This window comes from Lissotriton vulgaris, chromosome 8 (genome assembly GCF_964263255.1).
Source record: "Lissotriton vulgaris chromosome 8, aLisVul1.2, whole genome shotgun sequence".
In the NCBI taxonomy this organism is placed as follows: Eukaryota; Metazoa; Chordata; class Amphibia; order Caudata; family Salamandridae; genus Lissotriton; species Lissotriton vulgaris.
Genome location: NC_141696.1, coordinates 33,777,853 through 33,800,477, shown reverse-complemented (window position 1 = coordinate 33,800,477; position 22,625 = coordinate 33,777,853). Strand labels below are relative to the sequence as shown.

The following is a 22,625-nucleotide window of genomic DNA, read 5'->3' as shown; positions in this document are numbered from 1 at the left end:
TTCCGGTTCACAAATACATCACTACTACAAGTAGGTTCATTAACAGATGTTGAAATAGAATCATGATTAGATGGAAAAGAGTCAAGTGAAGTGGAAACACTAGGAGGAGGATCTACTACATCCACATTGGGAGAAGGATCTACTACATCGGGAGTGGAAAGATTAGAGCTGGTGGAAAGGTTTTCAGATACACTAAAACCACCATGATCCTCACAATGAATAGAATGAGGAGTGGTAGTAGGTGAAAATTCAGGTGAATTAACAGAGTCCTTTGTTAAAATTTTTTTGCCTCTGTAGATTGCAATTCTTTTAAGATTCCACACCTTACCATCACTTAAAAGGACAGCATTGCGAAGAATCTTCTTAACCATAAGGGGTTCAGAAAATTGAGAATCCCCCTTACGGACTTTCCAGGGTTTCCTCACTTTAACCCACATACCAACACTAACATCTGCAGTACTAGAGCAACATTTCTTATCAAAATTTCTCTTATACTCTAGATGTTTATCTATAACATTAGATCTAATTTTACTCATACATATATCTAAACAAGATTTTTTGTGCAACCATTTGGGATTAAACTTGGTTCTTGCAACACGACCTCTCATGATCTCGAAGGGTGACATTTTTAAGGCATCATAAATGTTGGTTTTGTAAGACCAGACTGCTTTAAAAGCTGAAGTTTCCCAATCCTCACCATTTTGCATAGCTATTTGTATGGCATTCTTCAGGACTCTGTTGAACCTTTCACAAAGTCCATTACCACTGGGGTTGTAAAGAGAGGTAGTTTTATGAACAATACCAACCCTGTCGAAGTAAGATTTAGTTAATTTGGAAGTAAATTGAACGCCATTATCACTAATGACCTGATTGGGAAGGCCTTCTTCAATAAAAACCTTGTCAATAAAGTTTAAAACAGATGAAGAATCAACCTTGTCCACAATAGTGATATTGGGCCATCTTGAAAACACATCAATCATAGAGATTATAAATTTGTGATCCTCTCCAATTGGTCCCATAATGCCGATGGCAACAGTATGCCAAGGACCCTCTGGTACCAAAGCTTCACACATGTCAGGTTTGAGCGTGTTGAGTACTTTATCAGAATTAGAACACGTGACACATTCCCGAACAATTCTCTCTGTAAGAACATCAATACCTGGCCACCAATACCACTGTTTGACATTTTGTTTGGTTTTCACAATGCCACAATGATCTTTGTGACACAGTTCAATAATGCCATTTCTTAAAAATGAAGGAGGAACAGCTCTGTCACCTCTAAAAATGGTGTCATCACATACAGTTAGCTCATTTCTAACCTCCCAATAGGGTTTAAAATCAGATGACAATTCCTTTTTTTCTGTCCAACCTTCACGAATGAAAGAAATGACAGAATTTAAAATTGTATCTTTAAGATATGCTTCCTTCCATAACTTTTTCTCAATACAAAAAGGATTACTATCAAGAATATAAGCAACATGAAGGGAATCCCACTCATTCACCTCGCATTCTTGTAGGTCGGTGGGCATCCGGGAAAGGAAATCAGCAATAACGTTGCTTTTCCCAGGTAAATATTCAATTTTGATGATAAAATCTTGTAAACGCATGGACATTCTCGCTATCCTAGCAGTAGCATTATAAAGGCCTTCAGTAGTAAGAAGTTTGGTGAGAGGTCTGTGGTCAGATCTCACAATACATTCCTTCCCCCATACGAAACTGCGAAAATGCTCAAGAGCCCAGACCACAGCTAAAGTTTCCTTTTCAATAACGGAGAACTTACTCTCTGGAACTGAAAGTGCTCTTGATGCAAATGCAACAATGCGTTCTTTTCTTAAGCTATCAATTTGAGACAGAACACTTCCCAGACCTTTGTTGCTAGCATCAACAGTGATCACAGAGTTTAGTTCTAAATCAAAAGGGCATAACACAGGAGCATTAATGATGTCTAACTTGATACTGTTAAACTCATCCTCACAAGAGGGAGACCAATCAAATCTGACTTTGCTTTTCAAAAGTTGTCTAATATTGAAAACTTTGCTTGAGAAATTCTTAACAAATTTAGAATAAAATTCCACCATTCCCAGAAATGATCTTACATCACTACACAGAATAAATTAGGAAAGTGTAGTTTATTAGAAGGAACACAGGAGCAAGGTAGGTAACATCCTACACAGGACTTCTTCTTCAGCAACTACCATAGTTGCTAGGGAGGGGGAACTAGGATACAATGGAACACAGAATAACATTCTAAAAAGGATTTAAAGAGACAACATAACACGCACTAAGCCGTCCCTTTAGGAGAGCAAGGGTTGCTTCATTCGCAGCCCTCGTTCTCCTACTGAGAAGGGAGTGAGCCCTGCTCCAGGCCAATCCTGGCACTGCTGGACTCTGGAGCAGCATCTGGATTGGCTAAGAGCCGGGATTGGCTAAGAATCTGAGAGGGCTTGCCAGCTACTAGCTACTCATGCAGAAGACGTTGACGACGGTGAAGGCGACAAATGTGGACCCTGGCCCAGAACTGAAGCAGACAGCAGACAGCAGAGGTAGTGGATCGTCAGGTAAGTTTAAGCGCAGCTACCTACAGAACCACAATAGTTAAAATAACGTCAATCTGTGTAATAGTTATGAGCACCCGACCAGATCTCAGTGACAATTTATTTGCATATTGTTCAGGAAATGCCGCGGCTCACCACATGCCACTCATTGTTTCTCGAAGGTTCCCTTAGATGCTGATGTATGTAAGATATTAGCGGTAGCACGGTTTCCTTTGTGTTCAAGACACATGTTGTTGTGACTGGTCACCCAAGTGGATGTGTCATTGTTCCTCTGAGAAATGGACGCGTGACCGGCAGTGGACCTGCGTAAGAGACGCACAAGGGTTGCAAATGACAGCGACTGCACAGGTTTCAAAGAGGCGATGGCAGTCGTTTCAGGGGAAAGATTGCAACACTTGCGTGAATGTTCTTGAGTGACAGGTGCATTGTTCCAAACTGTATTATCTCTATTATTCCTCTTCACTAAAAGACACTTTAGTATTCAGATCACGCGCGCTGTCACGCAGATGCCATTATGAAGCCTTGTCTTTGAGATGAATTGGGATGGCAAATCCTTAATCTCTTACTAATGTTACGTTCTTTGCACAGTCCGCGTTCAGCTCTAGTTTGAAACAAAATTGAGTTCATAGCTGTCCGGCGGTGGCGTCTTCTTCAGCCTCAGAGAGAACAGCCAAGAGGGTCGGACATTTTCAAGTAGTGAGAAGACCCCCTTTTAAGAGTGCTTTGATGCTGTGTCTTACTCTTGAATATTTTATTTCAATCAGGCGACTCGAGTAATCACCAGGCAACATGTGCGGGGGACGGGTTCATTAGCAGTCCTTCAGTCTTCTTGTCTCACTCTCTCGCAAGTCATCATTTGTAGGACGTTAAGAGAAACCCAATAATACACGTAAAAATCTAAATGAAAAGAGAGCGCAGCCTCACAAGTGGGATTTGTAACCTGAATGACTCTATAAATGGAATCATTAAGATATCATCTCAGGTATAAGAGGTTGCGCTTTATGTACAAAAAGCCACGGTGAGCTTGTGTAAAATGAACTGCATCATTATGTAACGATGATAAAGTCTTAACTTGTTAGCTAAGCTGCTTAAAACCAAGATTTGACCCTTATTGTTTTTGTTAAGGTAGTTCAGTGAGTTACTGTTCCTGTTGCTATGGTCTTTGTTTGGCCGCCAGAACTGTAAGAATTAGGTTCACTCGCCTCATGGCATCCAAGACAGGTATTTACGCCTCGCCACTTTAAAATGTCACCAGCCGCCACTGAAAGACTGTGTGACAGATCTCAGCTAAGTTCACCTGAATGATGCATTTTTCATTGCAGGCACTGATGCTCATGCTGTATAATGGCTGATGGAAGGAGACCAGAGACCGCCAGGGATATGATCCATCGCTGTTTAGAAGAACTGACTGGACAAGAGTTCAAGGAATTCAAAGTTCGGCTCCAAGACTGCGCTGTGGAACCTGGACAGAAAAAGATCCCAAGATCACGACTTGAAAATGCGGATCACTTGGATACCGCGAACACTATGATCGAACATTACGGTGATCGAAGGGCCCTCGAGATCACACAACATGTACTGGAGAAAATTCCCAGAAAGGACCTTGTGGAAGAACTTGAACCTGCAGCACAGAGATGTAAGTACCCGGATGTTGTTCTATGGACCTTGGAGCTGAGCGATGCGTTCTTGATGAACTTTGAATAAAAAGTATGACTTTTAATGGCAAGTATTCGGATATTCCATATTCACAGGAAGTTTGGGTCTGTGCACTCACTGCAGTTCTTAGCAGCAGTTCTTTTATTTGTATTATATGCAAATTAGAGCTGCAGAAAACCCCCCAAAAAGGACTGCTCACCTGTGGTGTAATGTTTGTGGTTGTGATACATTATGCAACGTTTGATTATTTCATCTATTGTGTACCATGGGGCAGATTTACAAGCCCCTTGCGGCACGTTTGCGTCACTTTTCCCATGTTAAAAGAGACGCAAAAGGGGCGCAAGGGGCTTGTAAATCTGCCCCCATGTGTCTATAACCCACGCAGTGATGATCCTGGTCAAAGGGTTGAGGGTCACCTCACAAGAGCACAATATTTCAATATGAGGAAAAGATACATGGAGCGTGAAGACGGGAGGCTGCTTTGTCGGTCACTAGGGTGACGTTTTGCTGTTAATGAGTCATTGACCAGGTTAGTAGCAGAGGAGTTCATTATAGCAGAGATTATGTACTATACGGCCAATGACTGGCAGACAGAAAATACACACAGCTGTTAACCTGAAATAGTATTTAAACCAAGGCCTTGTGTCTGGACACATCCCTGAGTGTTGTCCTGGAATGGGACATGCATGTTACGTGTGCCTGGCATTTGTAAGTGTCTGGGACTTGCATCCAAGTAGGTTGCTCAATAAACTGGAGTTTTTTTATCCCAGGCCGTAAACTTGATGTGACTGTAATGGTAAGACCCACCCCATGACAAAAGTAAATAAATAAAACAAATATCAGGTAAAGAGATAGGTGAAGTATTCAAAAGCATAAATACTGACCACGTGTAACAGTATTGGTTATAATATAAAGGCTTTCTTGCGTATCAAGTGTAACAGTGTTTTTAGTTTATCCTTCTTCAGTTGAGGAGACCAGAGAAGGCTTGGGAAGGTCGCTGTTTTTATATTATTTCACACACTAATATCCAAACATGTAGGCTCTTCTTGTTGCTGTTAGTAGATGTACCTTCCAAATGTTCATCGTTTTGGACTACGTTCAGCCCACACGTGTTTCGCCCCTATATGTCTTTTCACCAGGGGCTTCGTCAGGGCTCTCCGAGTCATAAAGAGAGGATGAGGTTGTGTTGTTAACGCGAAGTGAACAGAGTATCAGAAATAGAATCCCTCTGTCTGGTATGGATGTCTGTCACGGTCTGAGGTAGAAGGGCACACCTGTGTTACCCCAGTTACCCAGGCCGTGGGAATCTACAGACGAAGGACTGTCACTTATGAAGACAGGAATAAGGTGCACAGGCTGAACTGCAGGATCGTTACTAATTGGAGAAGGTGTCTGGTGACCCAATAGACTAATGCGTCCACTGCAGGGGCAGGTGTTTGACCTCATGGTCACAGGTTCAAAATCCCGGCAGGTTCACTCAGCCTTTCATTGATCTGAGGTTGATAAAATGTGTATCGTTGGGTAACAATAAACATCTGTGATTCAAAACCTACGGGTGAACGTACGCTTTACAAATTCATGTTATGTTATGTACAGTGCACCAGTGAGTAGGGTGAGAGGAGAGATGAAGGGTTGAAATGGATGGAAGTCTCTTTGTGAAGGTTTAAATGTGGCAGAAGCCCTCATGGGGCATGGATCTTGGAACCCGAGCCACGTAGGTTTCAAGGGATCCAAAGTTACAGGTCTAACTGCATCAGACCCTGAGGTGGATCACCCTGGCCATAATCTTTTGTAGTTTCTTCATGGTGTAAATCACAACTTACACACTCTCCGCATGCCAAGGTCCAATAGTTCTGTGGAACAGATTGGTACGGCGCCTGCCTGGACATTATTAGAGCAGCAGCCATGAAGTGGCCAAACAAGAGACCTGGTTAAGGCTGGGGAGGGGGATTAGGATGGGACAGTAGAGGATTGATCCTGTGACAACAGTAGACGCTATCACTGTGGCTTTCTACATTGGTGATTCTTAGCACATAACTACACTCACCTACAGGCTGTAGTAGGTTGACCCACGGCTGAGTACTCATGATTGAATCTGCAGTCAGATTTGGGAGGGGGATACATTTTACTCCGAAACAGAGAAAGACGGTTATTAGTGTCCAACTTCCTTATTGATAACTACATTTGCACACAGAGTTCTACTCAATTTAACTCTGTATTAAGTTCCAGTGGGGACATTCCCTTCCAGGCTGTTCTTCCCCACGTTGGGAACAATTGATAATACTCTCAACAGAACCTTCAATTAAACTTTTTCCCTTGCACGTCTGAATGCTGAGTTATTGTTTCCTTTCAGCAACAATATCTCTTCAATCTCTCGGGGCTCTCATAAGGCGCTCCCAAGCGGGTTCACTAATTGTCCTTCCTTACCACGGCCTATGCTAATACCATGGTTTGAAGGCTCATTTTAAGAGAAATCGCCTGGAATGATCGGGGCTGCGTGCTTTATGTGCAAAGATAAGGACACACAAAGTCTTACCCAGGAAGCCATCAGTCTTTCTTACGTCAAACAGAGAATAGAAAAAGGGGCTTGTTTATGAGCCCTTGCGTCACTTTTGCGCCGCCGGTGCGTCACTTTTTGAGTCATATTTACAAAGTGACGCATCTAGGTAGACGCGTCACTTTGACACCCTGTTGCATCCCTGTTTCTGGCTTGTGTGCCATGTGACACACATACATGCCCTTAGGGCATGTCTGTGTGCCACATGGCATAGGTGTACATGCACAGATGTGCATGTACACTGGAATTCGTTATTTACCATGAAATAGTATTCCATGGTAAATAACGATTCGGTAAGGGCCTGTGGCACTGATTACAGTGTCACCTTCATATAGATTTACAGAATCGGTAAATTTACCGATTCGGTATTTTACCGATTCTGTAAATTTACCGAATCAGTAAATATACTGATTCTGTAACATTAAGCCCACCTACATGTCAAATCCCAAATACCGGTCGGTAACGGCCGAAATCGGCCGTTACCGCCCGGTATTTGGCGACCTACATCTGGCCCTAAATCTCTCACACCCACAGCACCAAACGACTATTTGGAAAAAGATCTCCGCCAAAGTGTCCCGGATCGGGAGCCTGTCATGCATTGCAGCGCCGGCCAGATGAGGAGCAGCCCGATGATGAAGCATGACACCGAACTGGGTGTGTGAGGGCATTACATTCCAAAGAAATGGATGCCCATCTCTTTGACTCTGTAGCCTACTGTCCCTTGTGTATTGCTTAATTTTAGGTCATTCAGGAACATCACAACTTTAATTTTCATATTGCATTTGGTAAACTGTGCTGGACCTTATGTATAAAAGCCTGTTGTCCCTCTATTTGTGAATACAGTCAGTGAGGTTACCCTAGTGTCCCTGGGTCACAAGGATATGGTGCCCGAAAACCGATGCCTTCTAATACTTCCGAATATAGGCAGTGGGTCACCATCAATGGGCTGAGGGTGGAGGCTCTAATGGACACAGGACTAGTGTGACTATGATAAGGTATCATCTGGTGCTCTCAGAGCAAGTGTGTAGTATCCTGTTCATGTTAATACCCAGCCATTATCTCGCCTCCTGCTCAACCAGTGTGAATGTGCTGTGTGCTGCATGGAATGTTAGATTGATGATGCGTATTGGAATGTTGAGTGCCTGTGAGGTGAAGTGCCCATCATCGTAAGCCCGACAGGCATTGCAGGCCACCAGCGCCGGCCAGACGAGGAGCAGCCCGATGATGAAGCATGACACCCAACTGGGTGTGTGAGGGCATTATATTCCAAATAAATGGATTCCCATCTCATTGGTCTCTGTAGCCTACTGTCTCTTGTATATTGCTAAATTCTAGATCATTCAGGAACAGCACAACTTTAATTTTCAAAACCTCACTAACTGCCCACCATTAACAGGGATCTTCTCCTCCTCAAGCAGTATGTTAGCCAATCCTGGGGGTTTACCCCCATTAGGAGGCTGTGCCCTCTTGGAGCACTTGGTATTACCCTTGAAATGCCCATACTCACAACATTCATAGCACTGGGGGGCAAAATTACAATGAATCTTATCAGAGAAGCCTTTCTTCTGGTGGCCAGATTGGGCTTGGGACCCATTGCCTTGAGAGCGGTTTTGGGGCCTTGAAAGAACATCTTATTTCTATCTCCCCCATCCTTCTTCTGGTGAGAATCCTGAGCACCGTTTTGAGAGTCCCACCCTAGATACCTTCTAGGATACTCGATGCTGCACCCGAGGTCTAGCTCCTCATCAATCTTCCAGGGGTCAGTCAGCCGGCTATCTACCAGGTGTTGGTGCAGCTCTTTTAAACAGGTATTGAGCATGTGCTCCCTCAAAATCTTGTTATATAATTGTAGGAAAGTTGGATCAGCTTTCATGGTTATCCCACTTTTTGCTGGTGTTGTACTACTTTCTGACTAGTCTGACTGGGATCCTGCTAACCAGGACCCCAGTCTCTGTGCTTCCTTCCTAATTTGGCTATGGTAAGCACTTGGGTTCATTCCTAATTGGCTACTGGTACACCTTTGTAAGCACCTAGTATATGGTACTGAGGTACCAAGGGCATAGGTGCACCATGGGTCCCCCATGGGTTGCAGCATGTATTATGCCACCCATGAGGGACCCTCCAAAACCTGACAACAGGCCTGCCATTGCAGCCTGTGTGAGTTGGTGCTTGCTCCTCTCACAAAAGATATAAGTTCCTTATATCTAGTACCACTGCACTTAGAACCTATAAATCACCCCCCTAGTAGGCCTTTCAGTCCCAAAGGCAGGGTGCTCAGTTATAAGTGTGAGGGTGCCCCTGCATGAGCAGGACACCCCTACAAACCCCGGTGTTGATTCTCCTGGTTTTATAAGTGAATCAGCCATAACAATACAGAGAGGTGCCATGCATCATTATGTGATGACCATCTTTAAAATGGCTGACAAAAACCTGGGCAAGTTTGATATCAAACATGTTGGAATCATACCCAAGCACAGTATCCGGGTTGAAGGCATGATTCCATCCATGGTAGGGCTCCTCTGGGGAGCCCTACAAGCTACCGGGACCAATCTTACAGAGACTGACAGCAACCTAGGGCTGCTGCCTACCACAAACACGATTCCGCCCTCCTGCTGCTAGGCGGAGCCTGATCATGGGAAGATGGAACAATAGGTTTCATGTGATCACCACCCTGACAGGAGTTAGTGTATTGGGCCAGGGTGGCAGTGCTTGCCAGCGCCACTGAGACTACTGACGGGGCACATTTGGTGCCCTCCTTGCATACTCCAGTTCAATGCAGTTCGGGGAGCCTTTGGCTCCCGCTCTGTTGTGGGACATATATCCTCCCCACTGACCATCCACTCCTCAGGAGGCACCCCTGAATTGACCCAACCCTTTCCTTAGGGTCCTTAAGGGCGTACCTGTGGGCATTGTGGAATTTGATTAAAATCAAGCTCCACTTCAACTTCAACCGTCTGGACACTCTGACCGCCGTGGGACTGACGACATCGAACTTTGATTTTGGAAACCTAGTGCATCCTCAGGAAGGCTCTGTCTGCTCCTGGCGTCTCTGTCCTGCAATTCAATTGCACCGTCATTGTCCGTGCTCCATACAGGTTCCATCCAGGGCCTATGGACACTCAAAGACATCCAAAGGAATCTCCCTTGGAGTGAAGGAGACATTCTCCTGCATCCACATGCACCACAACGTAGCTGACCGGTTTGCTGATCGTGGGCTCTGACTGACTCCGAAAGGCTCCAGTAACACAGGTGATGGTTCTGTAATGCATCAAGGCCTGCACTGATCACACTGACGCTGAAACTAGTTTCCCTTATCTGCATCGCTGGAACCGAGTGCCTGTGCACCACGTCAGTTGGCAATGGCATGACGAGCTTCTCCTCCAGAGAACTATGGCTCTCCTGCTAACTCCAAGGGGCTCCCCTAATGCTCAGGGCCTGCTCTGACTTGCTAGTCGTGGTGAGTCACTTGGACTTTGCTGGTTCTGACTTTGCATCTTCTCTTGACTTCTGCACCTGTTGCCATTGCCAAGGTGTGTTGATGCCCCTGCCGGACACTGACACCCTGGTTCTCGACATCCCACATGGGACAGCTGGTGAACGGCTCCTGGTCTTCCACAGTGTCACCTGGTTCGAACACCTACAACTTCGAGGACATTATCAACTCTCCTGCATTCAACGACATTGGTGGGCATTCATCTCTCATGCCTCCTGGTCATTCCTTAGTGGCATAGACTCTGTGACCTCTGTTTACAGGTTCTTCTCTTCTTTAATCCACCTTCGGGTTCCACCTGACTCCTTCATCTTCTTCTCCAGCGGCACTCCACCTAAAGTCATCCATTGTAGTCCGCGACAGTTTCCGATGCTACTCCTCACCTGTGAACCTGGCTTCCCTGATGTAGGTATCCTGGTTCCAGGGGTATCCATGGGTGGGGTGACTCTCTAACCATCCATCTTCCACAGGGTTCCTTCAGGGTCCACTGTTAAGGGTCGATCTTCATTAACATTGGTAACCGCAACTTACCCGTCGACTTCCATTGACCCAGCGGTCATGTTCCCACTCTGCACACAGCCTCTGTGGGTTCCTAGATACTCATCTAGGGTGGTTCCTTGGCTCTTCTACGTCGTCTGGGTCCATTTTCAACTTTGGTCGTGGGTCACATACCAATATTTTAGTATATAGTTTGGTCTCCCCCTGAAGCCCGTTGCATTTCTGTGCTACTCACCTGTTTTATTGCTAGTGTAGTGTGTTGATTATGATTGTATCTCCGGGTAGGGTTTATAGCTGGTGCTGTGGCAAGTGTTTTGGGTGCAATCCAGTGCTGTGGGTACAATCTAGTGCTGTGGCAACTGCTGTGCGTGCAGTCTGGTGCTATTGCGAGTGACATCTGGTACTACAGTATATTATTTATATATATATATATTGTGTGTGCATGTGTGTGTGTCTGTGTATACATATAACCACACACACACGTTTTCTTTTTTAAGTATCGATTATTGCATACAGGGCTATATTCAATAATTAGTGAATTGTAGGTGTGTTATTTGAAGTTAACAAATCTCATCTTACCAATATAACTATGCATTATGCAATGAAAGCTTGGTTCTCTGCACAACAAATTTAAATGGATTTTTAAACTCCCTGAATCTCATCTACAACTCACAGTTTATTCAATACAGCCCGGTGATGAGCAGAGTATTTCATGATCTCCATTTATTTTAAGAAATGGACAACCACAATTTTGCTTCAAAACGAAAATTGGATGATTTAGAGTCTGATATTAGGGAAGCAAGAAAAGAATCTAAACATGATGTTGATGCTTCTGTAAATGAAATCGGATTGTATTTGAATTCATCAAAAATTAACAGATGATTTCAAATACAATCTTCTAATAAATATATATGCCCCACTAGAAAAGTATGACTTCAAGAAGGAATCAGGTGGACTACGCCGTTTCCATCATGTATGGATTAATCAATATTCATCAGGGTTTAGCTACCCTCCACAGCTAAAAGGTGCGATTTGCACGTACTGCACAGTTTTTCCACAGCCAGTTCATTGTGGGACACAAGGAGCATACACAAGTACGCCTTTCACTAAATATAAAGACTTCCATGAAAGTGCACACAACCATGTTTCATTGTCGTAGCATACGTGGATGTGAATCACTTTTTGGTGATAAGAAAGAAACATGCATTGTTTGCCAAATAGAGAGCGCTGTGAAAAGTAAAGTTAAAGAAAATCATGAAAAGTTATTTCCAATTGAGTCCACTATCTTACTGTGTGGCACACACTCTGCGTTAAAAAATTGCAACTGGAAATGTGCAAAGTCTGTACCGATTTCACATTGACGCAGGAGATGTGATCCTAAAGAATCATCTGGAAAAAGCATCAGTTTGAGTTCAACATGAATTGATTACATTATGTGATAAGACATTGAGACAAGATCTAGTATCCATAGTCAATAGGTCAAATGGATTTTCAATCATTGCTGATGAAAGTGCTGACATTACCGGAAAAGAACAGATGTCACTTGGAGTACGTTTTTTAGACACGACAAGTAGCAGCGTAGATGTCATCAGAGAAGAATTCCTTGGATTTGCAACCTTAAAAGAAATGGATGCTATCTCAGCTGTAACTATGGTTATGGATTCATGTTCTAAATTTGGATTAAACTTAGAAAAACTCCATGGCCAACTATATGACGGATGCTCTACAATGGCAGGAAAGGAAGGTGGCGTTCAAGCCATAACATTGAGAAAATATGTGTTGGAAATGGCCCTTATTGCAGGGTTAGCCCCTAACATTTTGCTTCTTCCTCCTATTGTTTCCTGACCTGTTTGTGTTGGTTGTAGGACTCTGGGCACTTAACCACTGCTAATCAATGCAAAAATGCATATGCTCTCTGTGTAAATTGTGTTATGGATTGGTGATTCTATGACTGGATACTTGATTTACTTGTTAGTCCCTAGTAAAGTGCACTTAGTGTGCCAGGGCCCGTAAATCAAATTCAACTAGTTGGTCTGCAGCATTAATCGTGCCACCTACATGAGTAGTATTAAAAAGGTGACACAGACTTGCCAATGCAGAGTCTGCGCTCAGTTGGTAAAGGCCATGTCGACTTGACCAGTGCACACACTTGCCAGTCCCTAACCTTCCCTTTTCTTACTTGTCAGCCACCCCTAAGGAAGGCCCAAGGTACCCCTGTGGGCAGGGTACAGTGTATGTGAAAGGTAGGACATGCCCTGGTGTGTGTTGCATGTCCTGATAGTGCATTACAGCCCATTTAGTTTTTCTTTTCACTATTGCAAGGCTACCTGTTCCTCATAGGACAGAATGGGAAGTTTGTTTATAACATCTTATAAACATATCTGGCCCAAGGAACTAGGTGGGAAAATAACATTGAGTATGGCTAAACTAAGAATCTAAATATGCATCTTCTAGTAAACATGATTTTTACATTCTGTGTTTGAGAATACCACTTTTAGAAAGTAGGTATTTTCTTGCTCAGTCATCCTGTGTGCTCTGCTGGAATATGGATTGCCTGTCTGGGTTTTGGACGACAGATGGCTAGGAAGGAGGAGTGGTTCCCGATAGTCGAGGTAGGTCAGGAAAGGGCTAAATAGACCTGGGCTGCGATGGGGGAAGGGGGAGGAGATTTCCTTGCACCTTAAAGGGCCTGACAATACCGTCTCCACCTCCTGCCAGGAAATCACACCAAAGAAGGCAGAACTGGTTCTGGCTGGGCACTGACACCCTCTGCCTAGAGGTTCAAAGGGTTTTTGGATTCAAATACTGGGTCCCAGACCCCTGAATTTTAGAACTCATCTGGATCAAGAAGACTGCCAAGAAGAAGAGCTGAAGAAACTGTGAGGAGGAACAACCACTTTGCTGAATGCGTTGCTGGGCTGACCTGAAGTGGCTGCTTCTGACTTGGGCAGTTAAAGGCCTAGACTGGGCTTTCTGCAACCTAAATTTGTGAGTCTCTTCAAGGGCTTGGGGTAGAGCTTGTCCCCTGTTCACGAAGTCTAAGGAACAGCAAAGACTTCAAGCTCTTCTTCCCGCAGCACTGGGGACTGTGTGTTTTGTGCTGTAACAGAGGAAAAGCAACTCGACCTCGTCTCTGCTGCCTACTCTGTGTCCAGACAGCACCGCAGTGGGCAACGCTGCAATGCTGCGCGGTGACCCTGCTGATTCTGCCACCGAGCCGCTGTTCATATCGGGACATGCGAGTACCACACTCCGTACCACCTCGCTTCACACCAAAGCCTGGGCACCTCACAGAGCACCGCCGCAGTGCCTCACCGCGACCCTGGGCTCACTGACGACGCCTGCTGATGCCGCCACTGAGCCGTTGCTTGCACTGCGACCTATGGGCACCACACTCCGTACCGCCTCACTTCATGATGACACCTTGGCCTCCCCGATGACGACGATCCATGCCGAAATCAACACCGCTGCTTGCACAGTGGTTCAAGGGCACCGCTTTGTAGTGGTGAGCCTCAGTAGGGCCTGCCATTTCTAGGGGTTCTCCCTTCTCTGCAAAGAGTCCTCAGACAAATAAGAAGAAGTTGGCACAGACACTGGAATAGAAAAAACAGAGTTTATTAACCTCAAGAGGTGGTACTATATTCACACAGCACCCTTCGGCAACTGTATGAAGTAGCACACTGAATGGAAAGAGCATGGTCCTTTTATACCCACACAGGGGCTCAAAAGAAGGTGGTACAAGCACAGAGTGCTGGGTTTAGGTACATATAAGGTCATACAGAAAATGCAGGGTAAAGAAGTAGGAGGAGCTAACAGTGTCCAGTTTCTAGTAAACACATCCTGACAGATATAAATTGACAACATCTGCAAGCTCAACTGAGCATGTGCAGAAAAGGAAAGGTCTAAATATATCTCGTCTCTGGGCAGATTTCAAGAGCAGTTAACAGGAAGGTAGGACAGAGCACATGATGAGCACATGGCAACATGTGGCAGACAAAATGGCTGCCGCAAATACAAAATGGAGTCTGCACAATGTTACAATAGTTGCTGAATACAGCATGTCTTCTGCTAATGCTTAATCTAGCCGCTGCCAAATTACAACAGACGACCCTTTCAGCATTAGCTGAAGACATTCGACTGTCTGGGATAGTCTAAGTAATCGTCCTGTATATTTATACTCATCATTTCAGCTATTTCTTTGTCTATCATGTATTGTACTTTCATTTCTGCAACATCTTTCTTGGCTGGTATACAAGCAGTAAGACACATAGACCATAACATTGGACTACAATGAATACATATGCAACATGTGAAGATAATTGCAACAGTTATACTGAGGCCAGTTAAAACTTTCCAGCCCCATGCAGAGATTAGAGTCCAGAACCAACCTGCAAAAGTCCAGGTACCATTATCGGTATGTAAGTCGGCAGCAATCTTATGAAGTTTATTGATTGCTTTATACACGGATGGTGTGTGGTCAGGTATGAACACACAACAACTGCTTCCGATAATGCGACATGCACCACCTCTGTCTCCTAACATAACATCTAAAACCATTCGGTTCTGTAAAGCAACAATCCTAGCAATTTGTAATTCTTCGGTAAGGTTCCCTAGAGCTGCATTAGCTTGATTAGTGACGGCTTCCACAACTCTGGTTAATCGCCGCACTTTCCTACTGTTTAATGCAGCTCCTACAAAAAAGAACAGTCCTAAATTTAAATCTACATATTGTTGCAGACTAGTATCGGTTTGGTCTACGTCATTAGTGGACAAGGCCCTCTTATAGCGATTCATAGTCACATTATTCAGCAGTTTAAGATCTTTATGATATGATGCAGGTGCCAAAAACACAGGGGCCAATAAAAATGCAACATAACAGACCCCAGACCACCCAGCTGGTATTCGATAATACCCCCTATTTCCCCTATTTCCACATATGAAATATGTATTATGTGAAGCTAGAAAAGTACTGTTATTCAAACCATCTATATTTACAATCACTAACACCTACAGGAATATGCCCAATACTTTGAGATAACAAATTTCTCGCTTTCGACAATGTCTCTTGTGTTTGTGAAAATGTAGGGCGTTGAGGCATTGTCCCGTCGGTACTCCTCCCATTCCCATATAGTTCCATTGGCTAGTGGATAGCCTTTTTTGTCCTGATGACACTCTTTATTCAACCGGAAAAGCAGTCTGCCTACTGTAGGCTTCCGTGTTGCAAAAAGCAAAGTATACCAGGCTCGACAAGAAACATTGTGCGAGAAAGGTAGAGGTATAAATGGTGTTCCCCCCTTCTTTTGATGAGCTGGCATCATTCCACATATCCAACAGTTTGTTGCGTTCGTAGCAGTATGCGTATGATGTAGCATCTGGATGAAAGTGTTATTCAAGTAAGACTGTCTATGTTTCAATTCTTGATATGGGAGAGTAAAGTAAAAATGTTCCTCAGGCACTGGCGTTGTAATAACGAACAACTCACGAACAGGAGTTGCATCTTCAACAAACCATGCAATTGTAGCTGCAAACGCTAAGGCAGCAATGAACCCTACAGCACAGAAAATCTTCTTTTTCTCCATTTGAGCAAATGTACAAAACAAATCTTCCTGAAACTAAAAGGTTGTCAGAACTCTTTCCCCTAGGCAGCCGTTGATTTCTTCCCTACGGGCCAAGACGGGTGTCACTACTCTAATGCAAGGCTCATCCCCCCCTTGCCTCATCGGCTCTCCGTTTCACTAACCTAGGGACCGTTCTGACAACTATCACACAACTGCAAGCTTCTTCCTTGGCCTCAAATCGTATCTCCTTGCTCAAGAAACAGTTGGGTCCGGGAAGAACTCCTCAGATTAGTCAGGTACCACAGCACGGCCTTTCTCCACAGTCAGAATCTCTCGATGGTCGGTCAACACAGCAGGCTGCACCAAACCAGGTTGTACTCGCCGACAATGGATCCCATGGATCCAGTTTTTTTCGGTTGATGACACGGACAGCTGTTCTCGTTGCAAGCAAGACCTGCTTGGGACCACACCACCTTGGCTCCAGACTGCTCGACCTCTCAAAGGGCTTGATTAGAATGAAGGTCGCCAGGTCGGAGATTATGGCCTTCACCTGTGGATCGGTCAGGTAGTGCTTCTCAAATCTGTTGATCAATAGAAACCAAGTTATCAGTCAATTGTGCCAAATAGTCATTCATTAAAACACAAGGTACATCGTACACTGAGCTCGGTTTCGGGACCCCCCATATATTCATGGGACGTCCGAACAGAATTTCATAAGGAGAAAGGCCTGTCCGAGAATGAGGTACTGATCTGATAGACAACAATTCCAGTGGAAGTACATCTTCCCAAGTCAGAGAAGTAGAAGCTTGTATTTTAGCTAATTTCAACTTCAGAGTAGCAGGACATACTTGATAATGTTCCCTATTAAATGAGGTCCGTTATCACTCCACAAAAGTCTACAAACACCATAACGAGGGAAAAATTCCTTCAAAAGCACCTTTGCCGTAGTAATTTCAGTATTGTCCTTTGTAGGGTACGCCTCAATCCATTTGCTGAAGGCACATACCACCACCAACACATACTTCAGATTATTGCAGCGTTCAAGCTGAATATAATCCATCTGTAAAACTTCAAAAGTTGCAGTCGGTGTAGCAAACCCTCCTGCTGGAGTTCGTGTCCCCTTTCCAGGATTGAATTGCAGACAAATCATGCAGGACTGTACTACTCTCTTAGCTGTGCTAGCAATTTCTGGATGCTCCCAAACTTGCGTAAGCAATTTCACTATTGCTGAAGCTCCAACATGTGCTAGCCCATGTGCCATCTGAACCATAGGTTGTACAAAAGCTATAGGCAACTTCCATTTATCCATATGTTTGTTTCGCCAAAAACCTTCATCATCCAACTCTCCATCCTTGGACCATTCCTCCCGTTCTTTGTCAGAAGCGGGCCTCTGTATCTCTAGTAATTCTTTCCTAGCATTGTGCCACCGGTCAGTTTGTGACTTCACTACATACATAGAAGTAGTGTTAGGCTGCATCGCAGTCTCACGTGCCACTCGATCTACAAAAGCATTTCCTTGTCCCACCTTATCAGTTACTTTCTTGTGTGCATTACATTTCACTATAGCTATTTTCTTTGGATATGTTAATGCAGTTAAAAGATTATGCACTAATTCTCCGTGCATTATCTGCATTCCATGTGATGTCAGAAAACCTCTTTCCTTCCAGAGCAGGCCAAAATCATGCGCCACTCCAAAAGCATAGCGGCTATCTGTATAAATGTTCACACGCAAACCTGTACTAAGCTCGTGTCAAAGCAGTTAGTTCTGCTGCTTGAGCTGACTTCTGTGGTATGCGAGCTGTCTCCACTATCGTGTGAAGCGTAGTAATTGCATACAGGGCTGAAGTTGTACCATCCGGCAACTTCAGACAAGACCCATCAACCAATAGTTCTCCATCTACATCTGGAAGGGGCATATCTTGCAAATCAATATGACCCTTTATCTGTTTCTCAGTTAGAAAAATACAATCATGTGTTTTTTGCGTCCCAGGCTGAGTGACCGGAAATGGCAACAACTTGGCTGGGTTTAGTGTTGCACATCTCTTCAGAGTAAGATGAGGAGCCAACAGCGTCAATTCATATCCTGTCAGACGAGCACTAGTTAAATGCTGCGTAATTGTTTGATTCAAAAGGGCATCAACAGCATGGGGTACCAGCACCAACAGCTTATGGGATAAAACTATCCCTTCATTCTGGCGTATTGACACAGCTGTTGCAGTAACTGAGAGAAAACATCCAGGCAACGCTCGAGCAAAAGGATCAAGTACTGCTGAAAAATAGGCACAAGGACGTTGCTTATCACCATGTGTCTGTACTAAAACTGACAATGCACATCCATCTCTCTTGTGTATGTACAATGTAAAAGGCTTCGTGTAATCTGGAGTACCTAACACTGGTGCTGAATAAAGAGCTTGTCATAACTGTCGGAAAGCATTCTCACATTCATCTGTCCATGGAAGGGGTATTGGAGTGTCTTTTGTCAAAAGGGCTAACAAAGGTTTAACAACGTATGAAAATCGTAAGACCTAAAAATGCTCGAACCTCTTTATGTGTGGACGGTACTGGTGTGTCTAAAATTGCCTGAATATGATCTGATGTGAGTGCACACCCCTCCTTAGACAAAAGGTGACCTAAATAGGTTACCTTTGGTCTACAATATTGCAATTTCTTTCTTGATACTTTGTGATGATGTGAAGCAAGGAAAGAAAGCAAGGACAAAGTGCATTTTTCACATTGTTCAGGGGTATCGGCTGCAAACAAGATATTTTCGACATATTGTATGAGCGCCACACCTTCGGGCAGAACAAAAGAATCTAGTTGTCTTTTTAGTGCTTTACTGTAAATACTAGGACTCTCAGTATAGCCTTGAGGAACTCTACAAAATATATACGATCGATTATTCAAAGTGAAACCGAACAGATATTGGCTATCAGGATGAATAGGGATCGAAAAGAAAGCGTTCTTCAAGTCTATAACAGAGAACGTAGTTGCAGTTAGTGGAACTAAAGTAAGAAGTGTTGTAATGTCAGAAACCACTGGGTATTGTGGCACCACTATCTTATTCACTTCCTGTAAGTCAATTATAAATCGATAAATCCTAGTGTCAGTGTCTTTTTTCAAAAATGGGAGAATAGGACTGTTACAGACATTAAATGGAACTTCTTCAACAACCCCCACTTCAATGAGATCATGTACAATTCATGTAAGTGCTTCCTCACCCTCCTTGAAATTCTATATTGGGGCAGTCATGGCAAAACAGCTCCCTCCTTTACACTAATATGCACCGGTGGAATAACCATCTGTCCCACATCAGTATCTGAAGTGGTCCACAAAGTTTTAGGTAGGGAGGGTAATGCAGTATCCTCTTGAACAAGACAAACTTTGTCCATCACAGGGTACTTATCATTCAAAATCACACGTACTCCTTCAGGGGAACATCTTATTGTGGCTCTGAAATACTTGAGCATATCAAGACCCACAATATTATCTGGGGAAAGCAAAAAAGGGCATGGAGAAGCAAATTTATCAACATGAAATGCAAGTGGTTGTGACAATGGGCTAAGGGAAGGTGTTCCATCGAACCCTATCGATGTGATCGTTAAGCCAGACAGGGGAGCCCTCGGAACCAATTGTTTAGACAGAGCGCTACGAGTATCTCCTGTATCAATCAGACACTGATCAGTAGAACCCAAAACATGTGCTGTAACATAAGGACCCCTCTGATCTACTGGAACTTCAACTGATTCCTTACCCCATCCTACGCAATCCTATGCATAAGCAGAATCATGTAAATCAGGCTGCGCATAATCAGACATTTGGTATTGGTTACGCCTGTCGAAAGTATTGAACCCATTCTGTGCTCGTGCATTAGAATCAAACCTAGCGCAATCGTTCATGTTGCCACTGGGACCTGAATATCCCACACGATTTCTCAATGGTCCTCGGCCACGAGCATAGCGTTGTGAGCGCAACAATGGACACTCATCAGCCCAATGGCCAAATTTCCTACAATACGCGCATTGATCAACAGCCAAATTCGAGCGAGTATAAGAAGAACCATAAAATCCTTGTCCGCCTCTATCATTACCTCTAGAAGGCGAACCATAAAGCTGAGATAACATAACCTTCGTTTTTAAATCCTTAGACTTCTTATCCTCACTACCCTTGCTTCTAATTCCTGACGCTCATAATATTGAGCCATCGTCAGGAGAGATACCGGAGATACCGGAGAAGAGGTAGTCCAAGAGCTTTCACTAGCTTTTAAACGGCTAGCCAATCCTGGTAATAGATTCGTAACATATTTATCTACAAACAAATGTCGGCCCATATCGTCCGTTAGAACTGACCACTAAAATCATGAAAGGCTTCCTCAAAACGCGTAAAGAAATCTGAAACCGATTCATCATCCTTTTGCTTACACGATGCTAAAATAGTCCAATCAATCTTTTTGGGAGGAATCATCGTTTTTAACTTAGTTAATATCGCCGCGGGAAGATCTAAAATCAATCTACATGGCTTTTACACTGGTTCTCTTTCCTTATCTTCTATCTCTATATCGTCCCATTTAGCCCCATAGGCTGCTTGATCATCAACTTTCCGCACAGACCTCCACATATTAGGCGGTAATATTAGCCCAAAAAATAAATCGATGTCAGGTAATGTCATGGTACAAGAATTTATGTCTCCCTCAACTTCCTCATAGAAAGCGGCTGGATTTTTCCGCGGGTCAGGCAATGCAGCTTTAAGTGCCATTACATCTGCCCTATTCCAGGGAGTATACACCCAATTATAAATAAAATATCCCTTTGCGTCTATGGAAGACTTATCATCACTGGTGCCCGCTCCTTTAGGAGGAACATATAAAGGTGCTGCCTCTCGCATAGGCTTTGCATGCACTATACTAGTCTTATCTGCTCCGAAGATAGATGATTGTTTCCCGTTGATCGGACCCTTCTGTTCATCTGCTTTAGCTTTCCGTTTCTCCTCTTGCAGACGAAGCGCCTCAGTTCGCAGTTTGAACAACCGCCTTATCGTATCAGCCACCTGGGGGAGAGTAAAAAGCCCATTACGTATTTGCTTATAATCGGCTATTACATCATCAGGTTCTGAAACACCAGAAACTTTCCGAAACATCTCTACAACTTCTTCAGCAAAATGCTCAGTAAAATATAATTGCTCCCTTTCCTGCCACCCCTGTAAACTATCTAAAATATTGGAAACAGTGACAGTATCATGAAGTGCTTGACGAGCGGTCTTTCTTAGTTCAGCCGCACGATCGACCGACAGCATGGAGCGAGTGTCTGGTTTCGTTTGATCTATCTCAGAGTCCTCATCTTCGCCAGATGGAGCGGACAGAACAGCATACGAAGGCGGAGGACGATCTAGTAACAAAAAATCATCTTGTGGTTTATTAAGGACAGGATAAAGAGGCTGCCGAATAGCATATTGGCCAGATATCTGTAATCTGCGCTCCTTCTCCTGTCTTTCTTCCAATTCTTTCACTTCTTTCTTTCTTAATTCTTGCACTTTTTCATACACACTCTTCCGTTGCTCTTTCTCAATCAGCGCTTGCTCACGTTTCTCACGCTCACGTACTTCCTTCACCCACATACGCACACACTCAAACATATCTTGTCTGGATTTCTGCTCGAACATACACTGTTCCACATACTCAATCTTTCACATATCAAATGACCCATACATCGGCCAACGTAACTCCGGATCCTTGCGCGTGTATTTCCTCCATAATGTGCTGTACATTATAGAAGAAAGACTATATTTTATGTACATATCTCTATTAGGCATCCCCTCTGGGGGAGCCGACTGCGATTCCTCAAGTCTTAACCGGTTATTTCCACAAAAGCAGCACATCCTACGAAGTGCGCTAAAAGCAGGCATGCCAAAAGTAGTGCAAAATATGCAGTATTATAATCAAAGTAGCACTTAAAGTATCTTTATTACGTTTGCCGTTCAAATTAAAATCACAAAATCACAACTTAGAGAAAAATATCCTCATTACCTGCCTATATGTGTTGCAACGCATGTATTACACTTACACATACACATCATGACTAGTCATACCAAACAAAAATTGCCACAGCAAGCGTATTATAAAACTGCCTTGCCAATCCCAGGCTTCCAAAACCCACAGCAAGTACCGTACAACGGTTCTTATCAATCACAGGGCGTCCAGATTCCAACTGCCAAGTTATAAATTCAACCAAACGTCCACTGCACGGCAAGCCAACAGAAGAAATCTCAGTCGAGGACCGGCACCACCTGGACGATCAGATCGGATAGAAAGGAAAAAA

The 22,625-nt window shown here is 43.9% G+C and overlaps 1 protein-coding gene across 1 annotated transcript in view; it reads left to right on the top strand.

The window, feature by feature from the left end:
* LOC147693316 (NACHT, LRR and PYD domains-containing protein 3-like) overlaps positions 1 to 22,625 on the top strand; it is a 1,315,468-nt gene that overhangs the window by 174,902 nt on the left and 1,117,941 nt on the right. The window contains exon 2 of the mRNA XM_086933670.1: positions 3,878 to 4,191. Coding sequence (XP_086789796.1) covers positions 3,900 to 4,191 — 292 coding nt within the window. The 5' untranslated portion in view covers positions 3,878 to 3,899. The remainder of the gene's footprint in view (positions 1 to 3,877; positions 4,192 to 22,625) is intronic.